This window comes from Lathyrus oleraceus, chromosome 4 (genome assembly GCF_024323335.1).
Source record: "Lathyrus oleraceus cultivar Zhongwan6 chromosome 4, CAAS_Psat_ZW6_1.0, whole genome shotgun sequence".
NCBI lineage: Eukaryota > Viridiplantae > Streptophyta > Magnoliopsida > Fabales > Fabaceae > Lathyrus > Lathyrus oleraceus.
The window spans coordinates 290,408,595-290,427,250 of NC_066582.1; the positions used below are offsets into that span (position 1 = coordinate 290,408,595).

General features: G+C 41.0%; 1 protein-coding gene across 6 annotated transcripts; it reads left to right on the forward strand.

Moving 5' to 3' along the window:
- The first annotated feature begins 15,886 nt into the window (after positions 1 to 15,886).
- LOC127075165 (phenylacetaldehyde reductase) lies at positions 15,887 to 18,430 on the forward strand. Of its 6 annotated transcripts, none has more exons than XM_051016618.1 (7): positions 15,887 to 16,054; positions 16,557 to 16,722; positions 16,804 to 16,979; positions 17,067 to 17,258; positions 17,385 to 17,547; positions 17,697 to 17,880; positions 18,127 to 18,430. In XM_051016618.1, the coding sequence occupies exons 2-7, from the start codon at positions 16,605 to 16,607 to the stop codon at positions 18,269 to 18,271; spliced, it is 978 nt and encodes a 325-aa protein (XP_050872575.1). In that variant the 5' UTR covers positions 15,887 to 16,054; positions 16,557 to 16,604; the 3' UTR covers positions 18,272 to 18,430. The 6 variants fall into 6 exon arrangements, with proteins under 6 accessions (XP_050872575.1, XP_050872577.1, XP_050872578.1 ...); XM_051016620.1 differs by lacking the exon at positions 15,887 to 16,054 and adding an exon at positions 16,076 to 16,104; XM_051016621.1 differs by lacking the exon at positions 15,887 to 16,054 and adding an exon at positions 16,102 to 16,150.
- The last annotated feature ends 226 nt before the right edge of the window (positions 18,431 to 18,656 follow it).

The window sequence follows — 18,656 nt, forward strand, 5'->3', positions numbered from 1 at the left end:
ATTCGTCAGTCAAAACGTTAATCTTGAAGGAACAAAGGTTTGTTCATGAGCTGTCATGCTCGCTAGGCGAAGCCCACGTGTTATGCAAAAAAAAAACGAAAAATGAAAAATAAAATAAAATTAATTAAATAAATAAATAAATAAATAAAATATAATAGAAAAATCTTGGACTTGGACCTCTCTCATTTGAGCCCACAAAGCCATGAAAATCAGGTTATAAAAGAGGGAGAACAGACAGAAAAAGGAAGGGAAGCAAAACACTCTGAGGTTTCCTTGGAACAAAACCATGGACAAAACCTAGAGAGACTACCTGACAGAGAACTCAGAGCAGCCTCCAAACCCTAAAGGGAACTCCACTGCACAGAATCACCTTTGCCTCACATAAACCCTAAAGATTGTTTTGTAAACCTCACGGGTGCAACTCAATTTCAATCAAGCTCTCCAATCAGGTTTGCCCTATTCCCATTATTTTACGCCTTCAATTTGAATGTTCTAAATGTGTGATGTATTATGTTTGAATTTGGAAGTGTATGCCACAGGGTTTGAGGTTTCTGAAACCATACTGTTATCCATGAAATATCCAAAACCCGCAGGCGCTCGCTAGCACCTTCGCTAGGCGAGCACGCAGCGACGCTTCGCCAAGCCTTCGCTAGGCGAGACAGTAGCATTTGCTTTTTTCTGTTTTGCTCTAATCTGACTTACGTTTGTCATAGCATGTTTTCTCCTAATCCTTATCGTGTTTCACTAACCCTTTTGTTGAGTTTTTGTGAAGGCTCACATGACTTTTGCAGGGATAGCTCGCTGGATATTCCACTTTGCTTGTGGGATACCATTTGGGAGATTTATTCTGATTGCCTTGTTGGCACGTTTACTTTATACATGTTTGTTTTGTATGTGTTCGTATTCCCACAGGTAGCACGGTTCCTTCGTCAAGGACTGCCTTTTTGCATGAGCATCCCTAACCCTACCAACTCATTGATTTTTCTTCTCCTAAGAACACGTTAACTCCTTCTACTACAGGCGAGTAAGTCTCCAAAGATCGAGCATCCGGTAGATTGCGTAGTAACGTCGTTCGTCCAAAACCCAATCCATAACCCCGTAGTTAGCCGAACTACGTTTCTCTCTGATTCTCAGGCCAGATGAGATACGTAGGCATAAGACGCGATGTCTTAGCGAGCACACAATTACCCTTATCCCCTAGGTAGCCGAGCTACGAAGACTCTGATTCTCATACTCAGATGAGATACGTATGCAGTGGATGCGACATCCGTGCGAGTCATTTTCTTTTGACCCCTTTTTTTAGTAAATAACACATTAGATAAACCCACACCCTTTAGACAAGAACTACAAAAGTGGATCCCGTAGAGTACTACGGATGCGTAGGGGTGCTAATACCTTCCCTCCCGCATAATCGACTCCCGAACCCAAGATTTGGTTGCGAGACCCTATCTTGTCCTTTCCTTTTTCCAGGTTTACTTCGAGCGTTTCCTTTCCCTCCTTTGGGATAAATAACGCACGGTGGTGACTCTCCTGTCTTTCTTCGCCGGTTGTTTTTTTTCGCATTCCATTTTTCAGGTTGCGAAAGCTGGCGACTCTGCTGGGGACCCGGTTTCCCTAAGTGAGTCCCTCCTAGATTTTGTCGGTTGTTTGCTTATTGGGTGTTTATTCTTTTGTACAGTTATTTATCTTTCAGCATTTACCTGCTTTATTGCATTGTGTACATATGACTGCCGTATCTGCTGGTTCTGTTTGTGAGATGAGTTCTATACCCGAACTCGAGTGCACTTAGGATAGGAGAATGGCATAGTCTTGTTGACTTGTGTGGAGTTATTCCTTAGCAAGTTGACTTGCAAGCCCATTCACTTGGTGGAGGTCATGTTGGGATCAATAATGTCACACAAGTAAGTTGTGGTTAGACATTACTTTTTCCAATATAGACCTTAGAAGCCAAGGACCTTAGTTTACCAAACCCATCTTGGCCTATTCGTAGGATGTAGTGCGAAAGTCGTTCAAGTGTAAGATTTGATACGATTGTTACGCGATACTACACTCATAAGAGTCTCTCTTGAGAATATTTTTGGAATACGAGTAGTCGTTCCTCCGATAATATCCGAAAGATGGGATTATGACTATGGGAACCTTTTTGTAGAACATGTTTGGCAGGTTTAAACCTTAGTACACTCCCTTTGGGTGGTTCTTAACCTAAACTCCATGCTCGTGACTTGCAACAAACCCTTGATTCATGGTTGATCCGTTCAGGTATCATTAATATCAATGAAACTAGGGTGTTGATAAGGTGTAAACCATAATCCACCAAAAATGGATGGTTGATATTAAGGATAACATGATCCATCCCATGACCTTTGTTTGGTGTGCTTTGCTTGATCCTCTTAATTTCTCTCCAGGCAGTGCAACCTGACAGATGTTCAAGCGGATCCAGCAATTCTGATTGACATGCCATTGCATTGCATAACATCATCTGCATATTTGCATCCAACATCTCATGCTTATTCATTTGTAGGGTATTCCCTTTTTAAGGGGGGGCTTAAAATCGAATAAGCAGTGCATCGCATACCATACATACTAACCCTTGTTTGTTTTGCGGGTGTCACCGCAGTGTCTAATGTTTGTTCCCTGTTGCGGGAAGTTATTGGTCCCAAGCAAGTTCATAGGTACCTGACAAAGGAAAACCGTCCACGACTAGTAATGGACCAGATATAGAAAGAACTGGCTGATATGCATGAAAGGATGGATCAGTTCATGACATTGATGACTGGTATGGCAGAAGGCCAGGCGAAGCTGAAGGAATTGGTTGAGCAACCGAGGCCCGATCCAGAGGTGGAAATACCAAGTGCTGAGGGGAACCCTGGTAACCCTGGGAACGCTGATAACCCTGTGAACATTGGAAACGCGGGTAACGCAAATGCTGATGGAAACCCGGGTGATGTTGGCAACACGGGGAATGTCGGAAATGGTATTGGCGGAAGGTACAATGTGAATCAAGGGATTCCGATTAACGGGCGCCCCGTTACTGAAGATTGTCAGTATGATCAATTTTCTTTGCACGACGAGGCCCTCGAGACCACTCGCCGTATGGATGAGCTTGCTGAGAAGCTCAAATCTTTGGAGTCTCAAAATTCCTTAGGTTTTGATGTCACCAATCTTGGTCTGGTTCAGGGAGTAAGGATCCCTCACAAGTTCAAACCCCTTACTTTTGAGAAATACAACGGGGCTTCTTGCCCACACACTCATCTCCAATCTTATCTGGGAAGGTTGGGAGCTCACACTGAAGATGAAAAGTTGTGGATGTACTATTTTGATGACATTTTAACTGGAGCTTCTCGTGAATGGTATTCTCATTTGTCTCGTACTACCATCAAGAGCTGGAAAGACTTGGCAAAGGCTTTTGTCAAGCAATATCAATACAACTTGGACATGGCTCCAAATCGGACCTTGTTGCAAGAAATGTCTCAGACTGCCAAGGAAACCTTTAGAGAATATGCTCAGCGTTGGAGACAAATTGCTGCATCCGTCCAACCCCTATGTCTGAAAGGGAGATGGCGGACATGTTCATGAACACTCTTCAAGGCAATCATATTGAGAGATTGGCTGCTTGCCCGTCAATCAGCTTTGCAGAGATAGTAATTGCTGGAGAAAGAATCGAGAGTCTGTTGAAGATGGGCCGAATTCAAGACAATAGTGCTTCCAAGAAACCGTTTGTTGGTAACGGTCAGCGAAGAAGAGAAGGCGAAACAAGCTTTGTATATGCCACCAGAGGCAGGGGCAGAGGACGCCCTAATTATTATCAAGATCAAGTGGCCGCGATCACTATTCCAACACCTGCTCCTCAACAGCAACAACAACCGCAGTATCAACCGCAACCCAGGTACAATAATCAACATCAAGGAGGTAACCGGGTCAGCAGAGACACTAACAACAACGTCCAAGGCAAACGGACCGGGTCATTGAGCCAATCCCAATGCCTTATTCTGTGTTACTTCCCAGGCTGATTGACATGAATCTGGTTATGTTGAGAACTCTGGCCCCACCAATCGATCCCAATAATTTGCCTAGAGGTTATGATGTCAACGCCAGATGTGCTTTTCACTCCAACGCACCTAGCCATACTACAGATAATTGCAAGGCTCTCCAGCTAAAGGTGCAAGATTTGAGAGATGCCAAGGCTATCAATTTTTCTCCGGTGCCTAATGTTATCCAAAACCCGATGCCAGCCCACGGCGGGCAGAGGATTAATGCTGTTGATAGTGGGGAAACTTTGAATTTGGTTTCTGATGTGACTAAAGTGAAGACTTCGCTATCGGTAGTCAAAGACCGACTTTTGAAAGGACAAATTTTCCCGGGTTGTGGGGAAGAGTGCAGAAATTGTCAAGCTGCCGAAAACAGATGTGACAGTTTGAGAAGGGGTATTCAGCAACTGATAGATGAAGGTTGTCTTCAGTTCGATCAGACCCGTCCAGTGAAGAATGATGTGTCGACAGTAACGTTTTATTTCACTTCTGAAGAAATATATGTTCCCGAGAGACCCGCTCCGACAACAATATATTTCCCAGAAAGTCCAGCACCAATTTACTCTGACAACCCTCAACCGACTTTGATTGGTCCGGTCACCATCACGGTACCAGGACCTGTTCCGTATGAGAAAGACAGTCACTATGGGGCCGATATCTACTGCCAGGGGCAGAAAGTTAACGAAGAAGACTTTGACATTGGTAACTCCGCTGTAGACAATATTGGAGGAATTGGTGGCTTCACTCGCAGTGGACGCCTATTTGCACCATCTACATTGCGCACGAATACTGAAGCTAATGCGGTTGCCAAGGCTAAAGGAAAATAGGTAGCCACCGAAGAGGTTACTACTGAAGAAGCTCCTCCTAAGACCGCATTCGAGAAGGAAGTGGACGGGTTTATGAGGATTATCAAGAAAAGTGACTACAAGGTAGTCGACCAGCTAAATCAGGCACCCTCAAAGATCTCCATTCTCTCATTATTAATGTGCTCTGAGGCGCACAGAGCAGCCTTGTTGAAAGTACTGAATATGGCTATGTTCCACCAGAGATAACTGTTAACCAGCTGGAGTCGGTAGTTTCGAATGTACACACTAGCCATGCGCTAGGTTTCACCGATTATGACCTGACGTCTGAGGGCAGGAATCACAACAAAGCCTAGCATATCACAATGGAATGCAAAGGGACGGTGCTTTCCCATGTCTTGGTTGATACATGCTCTTCTCTGAATGTTCTTCCAAAGAAAGCCTTGATGAAGTTGTATTGCGATGACGCCACCTTGAAGCCAAGTAATTTAGTTGTGAGGGCTTTTGATGGCTCTAAGCGAGCTGTCTGTGGCGAAGTTGAGTTGCCAGTTAAGATTGGACCACAAGTATTCAAGAGTACCTTTTATGTGATGGATATCCAGCCTGCCTATAGCTGTCTGCTAGGTCGGCCCTGGATTCATGTTGCCGGTGCTGTTACTTCTACTCTCCACTAGAAGCTCAAATATGGACTAGAAGGTCAGATCGTCACTGTCTGTGGTGAAGAGGATATTTTTGTTAGCCACCTGTCTACATTTAAGTATGTGGAAATGGATGGAGAGATGCATGAGATGCTGTGTCAGGGCTTCGAAGCCATAAACATCAATGAGGTCGCGCTCGAAACTGTCTTTTCACCTGAGTCTGAGAAGGTCGGGACTTCTATCTCTTCATACAAGCAAGCTGTTGAAGTGGTTAAGGCTGGTAATGCCCAAGGCTGGGGCAAATTTGTGGAGCCAATCATAAAAGAAGACAAGTTTGGATTGGGGTATACTCCGGGGTCTCAGAAGAATGAAGTCGGTACTTTCTCCAACGGGGGTTTGGTTTCTCCCCACACCGTCAATGCTGCAGATGAAGACAAGGCTGACAGCGACTGTGACTTAGATAGCTGGATTCGCCCGTGTGTCCCAGGAGAAAAGCTCGACAATTGGTCGTCTGAAAAAGTCGTCCGGTTTACTCTACTGAAGGAGTAATTTTTATTGTTTTCCTTTTATCACATGCATAATAAAGTCTTACACTTTGACCAAGGTGTAATGACTCATCTGTAGGGCCATCCATTTAGTTACATTTCGCAATTATTTTCATCATTAATAAAGGACAACTTTTGCAAACACTTTTGTGTTCTCTTTCTTTCAATTATTTTTACCTTTACAAAAACGGCAATGTTTCTTTTTCATGTTTCTTTTTCGTTTTCTTTCCAAAAATCCTCCATCATGATCACCCGGATCTCACTGCTAACGACACTGCTATGGCCAAGTATGACTTCGACAATCCTATCTATCAAGCCGAAGAAGGGGTTGAGGAAGATTGTGAATTGCCTGAAGAGTTAGCCAGGTTGTTGAAACGGGAGGGTCGAGCTATTACACCTTATCAGGAGGTGATTGAGATCGTCAACATTGGTACCGAAGACGAAAAGAAAGAAATCAAGATCGGGGCCAGTCTACAGGCCGAGGTGAAAGAACGATTGATCAGTCCTATCAAGATATGCCAGGTTTCAAGAAATGCCTGCACCTAAAATAGAAAGAGAGGTTCGTGGCCTCCTGGGCAGATTGAACTACATTTCAAGGTTCATATCTAATCTTACAGCCACATGCGAGCCATTGTTCAAAATGCTGAGAAAAGAGCAAGAGGTCAGTTGGAATGATGATTGTCAGAAAGCCTTTGAAAGAATAAAAGAGTATTTACAGGAGCCCCGATTCTAATGCCTCCAGTAGAGGGAAGACCGTTGATCATGTACTTAACTGTGTTAGAAAGGTCAATGGGTTGTGTGCTCGGTCAGCATGACGAGTCAGGTCGAAAAGAGCATGCAATATACTACCTTAGCAAAAAGTTTACTGACTGTGAACAAAGATACTCACTGCTCGAGAAAACTTGCTGCGCTTGGGCATGGGCTGCTTGCCGACTAAGACAGTATATGTTGACTCACACGACTCTATTGATATCAAAGATGGATCAAGTCAAGTATATTTTTGAAGAGCCAGCGTTTACCGGAAGGGTTGCTAGGTGGAAAATGATGCTGACAGAGTATGACATCCAACACACTTCACAAAAAGCCATCAAAGGAAGTGTCTTGTCAGACTATCTTGCCGAGCAACAGATTGATGATTACCAACCTATGAGGTTCGACTTTCCTGATGAGGACATCATGTTTCTCAAATCGAAAGATTGTGAGGAACTACTCCCGGAGGAGGGGCCTGACCCTGAATCCAAATGGATTATGATGTTTGATGGGGCGGTCAACATCAATGGTCGCGGAGTTGGTGCAGTGTTGATCATGCCGGAGGGGGTTCATATGCCATTTTGTGCCAGAATAACTTTTCTCTGCACCAACAATGAAGCCGGATGAAGCAGAATGGGTCCGTTCTCGATACAATCAGTTGAGCCTAGTTGAGGAAAAGAGACTAGCAGCTATATGCCATGGCCAACTATATCGGAGACGGATGAAGAGAGCATTTGATCAGAAAGTGGGCCCTCGGGAGTATCAAGTCGGTGAATTGGTACTCAAAAGAATTCTTCCTCCCTACACAGATCACATGGGCAAATGGACACCGAACTATGAGGGTCCATACGTGGTTAAAAGAGTTTTCTCTGGCGGAGCTCTGATGCTAACAACCATGGAGGGCGAAGACTTCCCGTCCCCTGTCAACTCAGACGCAGTTAAAAAATACTTTGTATAAAATAGACCCGCTGGACAGTAAAAAGAATAGTCCAGGCAAAAAAGGGGGCATCCCGACGAACAAAAAAAAAGGAATGAAGAGGTTCGGGCAAAAATTAGGGATATAAAAAATGTACACCCGGTGAGTCGAAAACCCGAAAGGACGGCTCAGGCAAAAAAGGGTATCCCGGTGGATTGAAAACCCAAAAGGGCGGTCCATGCAAAAGTTAGGGAATAAGCGAATGACTGCAATCTGAGTTCACCTGTGTTACATCACAGTTTCATTCAATCCGGCAATCTTCGAAGGTTAAAGATCGTCTAACCATCCACTTCAGAAAGCAAGATGAGCAGAGCGTCTTGAGGACATACGAGCCATAGCAGAGTCGAAACTCAGTGGGACCCCGTTTTCACATTGCCATTAGGATAGTTTCTCTTGTTCAATTTATAGCGATCGCCTCTTTCCAGGGATCAGCTTCCTGATGTACTCGCCTATTCCTGGCACAAATTTTTCAACCAACAAAAGTCGAATAATTCAGTTAAAAATCCTCTTTACTTTTCATTTATCAGTTTGTTTGCAAAAGATGTCTGAATTCTTAAGGAAACATATTGCATCTGAATATAATGGTAGCTTTTGCAGATGACTTGTGCAGGAAAACAGTCAAAATTGCTTTGAATGTGGTTAATCCCGGACAGTGAATTAAAACCGAGTAATTCCCCGGGGCATACGTGTATTTTTTGGTTACAGGTCACAGGATCCGGATGCCAAGTCATGAATCCTCATCCCCAAGCGGTTGACAAAGTCTCTCCTCAGCAGAGCAGGTTCCCTAGTAGAGTTGATAATATCCAGACTGTATATCCCCAGTAGAGTTGACAGTGCCAGACTGTATCTTCCCAGCAATAGCAGAGTAGTTGCATACCCAACAGACAAGAGGGTGGTGTTCCCAGTGTTCATCTCATTCCCCCAGCAGATTATTTCTAACAGATTTGTTCTAATCCCCAGCTTGAGGACGATTAGCAAGTTCATATCCCCAGCAAAGGTCGATTTCTATGACATTTCCCCAGGAAGTGCTTTCCTCACAGACTCTCCTCGCAGAGCCTCGCCAAGCAAAGTTTTCATAGTTGATACTCCCCCAGCAAGGTCAACTTTTCAAAAAAGGCCGATTTATTTTCGGTGGCTCCCCGGTCCCGGCAAACGGATCGTTCCCCACAGAGCATTCAAGGATTGATACAGCGATCCGCTCCCTGCCAGAGTTGCTTCCCCAACCAGATTTCTTTTTTCTTTTGCACCATGCATAACATTTACATTTGCATTTGCATGCATATCAAACATACACATAAGCTGATAAACAGGTTCTTCAAAGCAGACTGAAAAATTACTTTACAACCAAAGTCATGAGATTCGGCCAAAGGATCAAGTGTGTGTGTGACCCAGCATGAGGGTCATTTCGAAGATTCAGCCTGAGAATCGTTTTCCAGAGATCCAGCCTGAGGGTCATTTCGAAGATTCAGCCAGAGAGTCGACTACGAGCGTTATTTCCCCAGCAAGCCATCTGGAGGAATAGATTGACAGCTCAACAGAAAATCAACCTACAAGAGGATCCAGCCCGCGGATCGCATTAAAAAAAACAAAGTCTAATCGAAGAGTCGTTATAACATGTTCTAGCCTGAAGAATATGTACGAAGCCCAAAAGTAGGATATTCTCGAAGCTGCATATCTAACATGAAGATTGAGTGTAGATTTCGAAAAGGGGTCAACCAGCGCATGCCTCAGTTGCGAGATCCTGATGATGGGAATTTATCATCAAAACAATCCAGATCTAGCCAGAAGATCGAAGAAGATCTAGCCAGAAGATCGAAGTCAGGTCTAGCCCGACGACCGGAAATAGATTTAGCCAGAGAATCAAAACAATTCAGATCTAGCCAGAAGATCGAAGAAGATCTAGCCAGAAGATCGAAGTCAGGTCTAGCCCGAAGACCGGAAATAGATTCAGCCAGAGAATCAAAACAATTCAGATCTAGCCAGAAGATCGAAGTAGATTCAGCCAGAGAATCAAAGAAAATAGATTCAGCTAGAGAATCGAAACAAAGGAGATCTAGCCAGAAGATCGAAGAAGATCTAGCCAGAAGATCGAAGAAGATCAAGCCAGAATATTGAAACCGTATCCAGCCCGAGGATCAAAATTAACATCCAACCAAAGGACTAAATTGAGTATAGATTCAGCCAGAGGATCGAAACTCCAGATTAAGTCAGAAGACTGATTCAGATTCAGCCAGAGGATCGGAAGAGAAATAAACAGCGCAGTGTATTTCAGTATTTTTGTGGTGTTCTCGGAGCGCAAATTTTCGGTCTGTCTTTGGTATTCAATCACATCTCACCCTATTTGTCTGATAAGTTATTCGCTTTCATCCTGCTCGGGTTAGCTGATGACTGAATAGGGGCAGCTGTAACACCCCAAAATTTGCCCTCCTTATTCACGCATTCATTTTTAGGTCATTTAACATTAGATACATTGCATTTCATCATGTCAATCAGGATTAGCTCCAAGAAGCTTGAACATCATCCAGGACACTTTGTGGGTTCTATTTAGATGATCAATCAACACAAGGGAAAGACTTGAGTTACTTCCAACAGGGGTCTATTCGTCAGTCAAAACGTTAATCTTGAAGGAGCAAAGGTTTGTTCATGAGCTGTCATGCTCGCTAGGCGAAGCCCACGTGTTATGCAAAAAAAAAATTTAATTAAATAAAAAAAATATATATATATATATATATAATAGAAAAATCTTGGACTTGGACCTCTCTCATTTGAGCCCACAAAGCCATGAAAATCAGGTTATAAAAGAGGGAGAACAGACAGAAAAAGGAAGGGAAGCAAAACACTCTGAGGTTTCCTTGGAACAAAACCCTGTACAAAACCTAGAGAGACTACCTGACAGAGAACTCAAACCAGCCTCCAAACCCTGAAGGGAACTCCACTGCACAGAATCACCTCTGCCTCACATAAACCCTAAAGATTGTTTTGTAAACCTCACGGGTGCAACTCAATTTCAATCAAGCTCTCCAATCAGGTTTGCCCTATTCCCATTATTTTACGCCTTCAATTTGAATGTTCTAAATGTGTGATGTATTATGTTTGAATTTGGAAGTGTATGCCACATGGTTTGAGGTTTCTGAAACCATACTGTTATCCATGAAATATCCAAAACCCGCAGGCGCTCGCTAGCACCTTCGCTAGGCGTGCACGCAGTGACGCTTCGCCAAGCCTTCGCTAGGCGAGACAGTAGCGATCGCGACAGTATCATTTGCTTTTTTCTGTTTTGCTCTAATCTGACTTACGTTTGTCATAGCATGTTTTCTCCTAATCCTTATCGTGTTTCACTAACCCTTTTGTTGAGTTTTTATGAAGGCTCACATGACTTTTGCAGGGATAACTCGCTGGATATTCCACTTTGCTTGTGGGATACCATTTGGGAGATTTATTCTGATTGCCTTGTTGGCACGTTTACTTTATACATGTTTGTTTTGTATGTGTTCGTATCCCCACAGGTAGCGCGGTTCCTTCGTCAAGGACTGCCTTTTTGCATGAGCATCCCTAACCCTACCAACTCATTGATTTTTCTTCTCCTAAGAACACGTTAACTCCTTCTACTACAGGCGAGTAAGTCTCCAAAGGTCGAGCATCCGGTAGATTGCGTAGTAACGTCGTTCGTCCAAAACCCAATCCATAACCCCGTAGTTAGCCGAACTACGTTTTGCTCTGATTCTCAGGCCAGATGAGATACGTAGGCATAAGACGCGATGTCTTAGCGAGCACACAATTACCCTTAACCCCTAGGTAGCCGAGCTACGAAGACTCTGATTCTCATATTCAGATGAGATACGTATGCAGTGGATGCGACATCCGTGCGAGTCATTTTCTTTTGACCCCTTTTTTTAGTAAATAACACATTAGATAAACCCACACCCTTTAGGCAAGAACTACAAAAGTGGATCCCGTAGAGTACTACGGATGCGTAGGGGTGCTAATACCTTCCCTTCGCATAATCGACTCCCGAACCCAAGATTTGGTTGCGAGACCCTGTCTTGTCCTTTCCTTTTTCCAGGTTTACTTCGAGCGTTTCCTTTCCCTCCTTTGGGATAAATAACGCACGGTGGCGACTCTCCTGTCTTTCTTCGCCGGTTGTTTTTTTTCGCATTCCATTTTTCAGGTTGCGACAATAGGCAGTCTCAAAGTATTTTTAGGAATGCTTGGATTTCTTTGATGTGAATCGAAATACCTTTCTTGGATATTTCTTGTACATGAGCAAAAATGTTGGTTAGGTGTTGAGTGAAAGCAGAAACGTCGAACATTTTTGTGGAATAATAACTTCTCCACCAAGTGTCATATTCTTGAATGCAGTAATATGATGGTTTAAATGGAATGGGGGTGAATTATGTAGTGCCAACATAATGAGAGATTTCTTTATTGAATTCTGCTTCAATAAGGTACATATTATAGATAATAACGATGCTTTTCTTGTTGAAGATTGGTTTGGGCATAACTTGGTTGAGACCAAACTGTCGAGAGACAAGATTGGATTGGTAACCGAGGAGGATTATTTGGTTTTTCGAAGGTCTGAGCCTTGTTTCAATTAACTTGGCTGTTAGATATGCTTCCCGTATGACCAGTGATTCCGCCTCTTGATCTTTCGAAGGAGCATGGAATTTCCTAGTGAACCACTTCGGGCCATGAGTCCTATGGCGAAGGGAGCCATAAAAGGAGTGAAGTTGTAGCATTTGGCGTACATCATCACGTACCCAAAAAAAATTCTGCAAGTTCATCCCTTCATCATTAGGAGTCAGTTGGACGAGGCGTTTGCCTTCGACTCTTCTGTTTTTATGTCGTTAGCCTCTTCATTGATTGTGTTATGGGTTGTCAATGATGTTTCGAAGGTAGCATTGAGCCATCTCTGAAGCAACCAATATGGACCAACCAATATTAGATTTGATCCTAGATGAATCTTCTTAAGGGTTTCGACATCGTCTCCTAAAGACTCATAAAGACAACCTAAAACCATCTGGTAGGTGCAGAGTTTGTGTCCAGCATGTAGTTGGTTTGCCATAGTCAAGAATTTCTTTACCACTTGCAGAGATTTCGAGCAGAATATGTATAGAGATAGAGAGAGTGCGAGGAAGGAGATATGCTCTTCGTCAGAGACTTCTTCAGTATCTTTGTTGTGGTGATCTGAGATGTAATGGGTAAAACTAGCTCGATTTCCATCAAAGCCAATGGCATCCTCGATCATGTAGTTGGGGTCGAAAGTATCTTCAGTTGGTCGAAGACTAGTGATAACAGCAACATCGAAAAAGGTTGGAGTTAACATTAAAGGAAGTGAAAGTTGTTATGAGTATTACCCCATAAGTATAGGGAAGTTAAAAGCATGGGTTGGCAATAGCCAGGTCCAAGCTTCGACAATTGGATCATGTCGAAGATTTCCATTTCTTTCCAAGTTTTAGCTTTCTGGTTTTCTATTTTTGCAAGCCAAGACAAGTAGTTTCAGGATCTTTTGACAAGGGACGAAAGCGAAACACTCTAAGAGTGTTTCTCATGTAATCTAAGTTGATACGTTTTTCTATGGGCTCATTCGAAGACCTTGCCTGGGATTCGACTACAGTATTTAGCTCAATGCTCATAGTCTCATCACTAGTTTTAGATTTATTCCTACTAGCCATTGGATTGGTTCGATGATAAGTTGGAAAGTACTCTTTGAGTCTTTCAGAGTTTGCATTAATATTTGGTAAAGGGCCTACAATTGCATGCATTTTACCAGAGATTGAGATAGGAATTAATACATGTGATTGACAAATGCATCATTTTTCTTCCTCAAGAGGAGGCTTCGGAATGTATTGTTGATTTCCCACGACTTTGGGACCTGGGATCTTGTGAACATGAGGTATGGGTGTTTGTTTCTTGGAATCTTTAAAGTTCTTGGGTTTTGACGCCATTGATGATAGAAAAGTTGGGGAAATCTGTTGTGTTTAGAGTTTTGTTGAGAGAAGAGGAATTTTCTTTGTATATAATGGAGAAAAATTTAGAAGAGTGTAAGAAAGAAGATGAAGTGAGGTGCTTATATTGGGATGAAAAAACGTTGACAATTGTTGAAGATCATGGGACACGTGTTGATCGAAGGAAAGATGACTAGACGGTAGCAGTTGGCATGGCCCACGATTTCCTAGGAAATAAGAGTGTAATGATAAACTGATATTTTTGCATGCCTCGATGAGACGTTTGAAGAAAGATGGTCATGATGACCATGACATCATAGCAGTAAAGATATTGTTGCATCGAAATATTTTAAAAAATGCAATTTTCTCCATATAATCGTAAACGACATTTTTTGGGGCAATTTGTCAGTTGGGATTTTGACGTTGGAGAAGAATATGTTATTTTCGACGAAGAAGTTGAGAAGGCGTAGTCGAAGATGTTATTTTGTCGAAGAAGGTTTGGCCTGAGACTTAGAAATATTCTTGGGTTCAAATTCACTTTTTGAACGAAGGTGTCGTTTAGAGTTATGTTCGACAAGCGTGATTCAAATTAAGGCTCTTAACCATTTTTGGCATTATTTGATTCTTAAGAAGACACATGGAAGGCAGTAAGTGACGAAGTCCATGCAAGCGAGAACATGTCATCTTTTGGAGAAGAGGTTGTTCGTTACCGTTATTTTTTATTTTTTATAAATAGAGATCTTAGTGGTTAGGATTGAGGTGTTCCATTTTGTACAAAAACGCCTATATTACTCAAAGTATTTGTGTTGTTGAGAAACGAGTTCTTGAGTGCAATGTACGTGTGGTCACCATTTTTACTTTTGTATCAAATCATTATAATTATGTTATTTACTTTCTTTGTAAATTTACTTCGAAGTTATTTACATTGACATTTTTATTTCCGCGTCAACATTTTTTTTTAATAAAATGAGCATTGTCGAAATGTTCATAAGTGATAAAACTTGAAGAGAACTAAAGCACATGTCCTAGGATCAATCTAGTCGATCTTGTGAGTAACCAAAAATATAGAATTTGAAAGACTAGCCTTTGTTTACCAATTTCGACGCTAAACACCTGCCATCTGCAAACTTTATCACTTTCTCAATTGATTCATCTAGGTTGGTGAACTAGTTTTTATTACCAGTCATGTGGTTATTGCATCCTGAATCTAGGTACCACATATTGGTTTGCTCAGTGTTCAACTGAGTGTTGGCCATGAGTAGCACATCATCAGAATCAATATCTTAAGCATGTGCATATTGCACTCATCATTATCTTTCGCCTGTGCTTCATTCTTTCTTCGACAATCTCAAGCATAGTGGTCAAATCCTTGACAGTTATAACACTACACCTAATTCATGTCAACTTTCTTCACATATACTTGTTTCCCATGCCTTTCTTGAATAAATCAGAGTGATTCTTTAAATTCTTGCTTGACTTCTCATCAATAGCAAGATTATTTCCCTCCTCTGCCTTCTCTTTCCCAGATTTCTTGATGAATCTTAGTTGTAGTGTCTGTTCAGCCGACTTCTCCCTTTCTGCGTTCCTATGCTTCAACCTCATCTCATGAGTCTCTAATGAAGATTGAAGTTCTTTTAACTCCATCTTGGCTAGGTTCTTGGACTCTTCAATTGACACTAAAATGTAATCAAAATTTGCAGTTAGAGATCTCAACACTTTCTCAATCTACTGAAAATTGTTGATTGATTCCCCATACACCTTCATCTGGTTCGTTAAGAGCACCACACGCGAAAAGTATTCTGAGACTGGTTCTTCTTCCTTCATTAAAGTCATCTCGAATTGCTTTCTCAACGTCGGCAACTTCACCCTTTTTACCTTTTCATCTCCGTCGTACAAGTTTTTTAACTTGTCTCACGCTCCTTTGGCCGTTTCTTAACTTGTAAATACTAATTTTTACAATGTCACACGACAGTAATCAAAGAACAAGATGTCACAGCTGTACGCATCAATATCAACAAAACCCACGGGAGAGTGTAACGACAATCTTGAGTAAAGTATGTAGCGGCGGAAATCCAGATTTGCTGACATCAGGAAATCCCACAGTTAAGATACTAAAACGGTTTCAATTTAAGTTTACTATCATATTTTAAGAATTATAAAATTAAAACTTAATCTGTTTTTACTGTTCCATTTGATTTAGATCCAACAACGTCTCCCTCAACAATCTTCTCTTTTGTCTCATGTCAACTAAGATACATAAGTGTGTGGCACCATTTTCTCAGAGACACGCACCATAGTTTTCGTCATCCATCCTTTCTCTCACCACACAAGTGTTTCTCAGAAATTTAACGTTTTTGCCTAGACACAAGGTATTTCAAACTTCTCGTGTTTTCGATAAAACTTTTTAAATATTAATCAAGTAAGTGTTTTAACCATTAAGAAGTTTCTCTTAATCGATTATGGAGGTTTGTAATTAATAAAGTGACGACAAAATTCATAGTTGTTCCCTTTTTTTGTCATAAGCTAATCAATTAAGATATGTTGTAATTGAGTTGGATATGTGTAACGTGTGTTATTTAAGGTTGTTGAACTGATCATGTAGAATATCTCAAGTTAGTTTTAGTGAAAATTTCAAGACGTAATTTTTGGAGACAATGTGGTGCGCTTTTTTTATAAACAATTCTCCACTCTAATCTTTATGAACTAAGGACTATTTTTATATGTAGGTTGCTTGCTTTACAGAACACTAGGTAAAAAAAACTATTGATAAAATCCGGTACCACTTGCCGAAATGAATCGCTGATTAATTAAATGCGAAATTGACGCAATTAATATGAAGTATGAGTAATCTATAATCTTTGTATATAATAGTCCGGAGCAGTCCAAAACTTGTGAAAGAAAAAGAGAAAGAGGAGGATAATGAGTGGAGAAGGAAAGGTGGTGTGTGTGACAGGTGCTTCTGGTTTTATTGCTTCATGGATTGTCAAGTTCCTTCTTCAACGGAGTTACACCGTCAGAGCCACTGTTCGTGATCCAAGTAAGTGCTTCTTTCTCTTTATATGAACTCATCAACATTCTTGTTCTTTTTGTTTCGGTTATTTGATTTGTGTGAAAACAGGTGATCCTAAAAAGGTTGACCACTTGGTTAATCTTGAGGGTGCAAAAGAGAGGTTGCAACTCTTTAAGGCAGATCTTTTGGAACAAGGTTCCTTTGACTCTGCTGTTGAGGGATGTGATGGTGTCTTTCATACTGCTTCACCTGTTCGTTTTCGTTTTGTCGTAGACGACCCTCAGGTTCATTCCATTCTATTGTTTATAAATAGTTGAAAGCAGTGTGCTTTGTAAGTGTATGATCGGTTATTTTCTATTTCTATGTTTCAGGCTGAGTTGATTGATCCGGCAGTGAAGGGAACTCTTAATGTTCTTAAATCATGTGCGAAATCACCATCTGTGAAACGAGTTGTCTTAACTTCTTCTGTTTCTGCAGTTGCATTTAACACAAGGCCGAAGAATCCAGGAGTCATACTTGATGAGACATGGTTTTCAGATCCAGATTTCTGTAGGGAATCACAGGTTAGCATTGTTTTTCCTATTCAGAATAAAAATCTGAAGCTCATGAAGCTGAACATGTGATTTTGACGTGATTTATAGGGATTGAATGATGTGTTTTTTCTTGTCAACTTCGGTTTGTGTTTTTAGTTATGGTACACACTTTCAAAGACTTTGGCTGAGGCTGCTGCTTGGGAATTTGTAAATGAAAACAAGATTGATATGGTTGTTATTAACCCAACAATGGTTGCTGGGCCTCTCTTACAACCAGAGGTTAACGAAAGTGTTGAACCAATTCTAGACATAATAAATGGTAATTCTTTCCTGGCATAAAGTGTGTATCTGTTGCTTTGGTTATCTAATAGTGAACTTTTGCAATGTGTGACAGATTAAATTAATTTCATATTTATTCCAAAAAAGAGTTGTCATTTTGCATAATAATTAAAGAACTCTTTGAAATAGGTATACCTTTTCCAAATCATGCTTATGGATGGGTGAATGTGAAAGATGTTGCTAATGCCCATATTAACGCATATGAGATCGCTTCAGCTAGTGGAAGATATTGTTTGTCTGAGAGAGATGTACACTTATCAGAAGTTGCTACGATCTTACGTGATCTATGCCCAACATTAAAAATTTCAGACAAGTAAGTTCATTTGAATTCAGCAATTCTCTAATATAGTTCTAGACCTTGATTCTGATATCAATATCTTTGTTATATATTTTGTAAACAAAATGGACTTTCTATAAAGTACAGAGTTACACAGATATATTCAATAAGTAAGCATTGATACATGATTTTCAAATTTTTATTCAAAATTTACCATAGATTAAAGTGGATTATACCTCATACAACTTATGAAACTCTGCACTCTCTTTACAATTTTTTAAGGTGTGAGGATGAAGAGCCATATATAGCAACGTATGAGATTTCCAAGGAAAAGGCTAAAAGTTTGGGAATCGAGTTTACTCCTTTGGAAGTCAGCCTCAAGGAGACTGTGGAAAGCTTCCGGAAGAAAAAGATTATCGACTTTTAGTCTCCCACCACATTTCACTTAATCAATAAAGAAATGACAAGATGTTACTGCCATTTGATCCATAAATTTGAAGTGAATTCCACCTAGCAGAATAACACTTGTGATTGTTGTTGTTGAATTGAAGTATGACTAAGTTGGTCTTGTTTGTTATGTTTTAAATGCTGTCGAATGGTTGCAAAAATCAAAATCAAAAACCTTCATGGGAGAATTTAAAAAGCAAAAAGAGTAAGAAATAATTGAAGATTGAGAACGATAAAATGAATTTATTGTAAAAGAATCATAGTTTGAAACTTGTGAAACTACCTAATAGAGAATTTGTATTGGGTTGCAAGTGCATCTTTAAGAAAAAGGAAGGTATTATTAAAATTAAAGAACTAAAGTATAA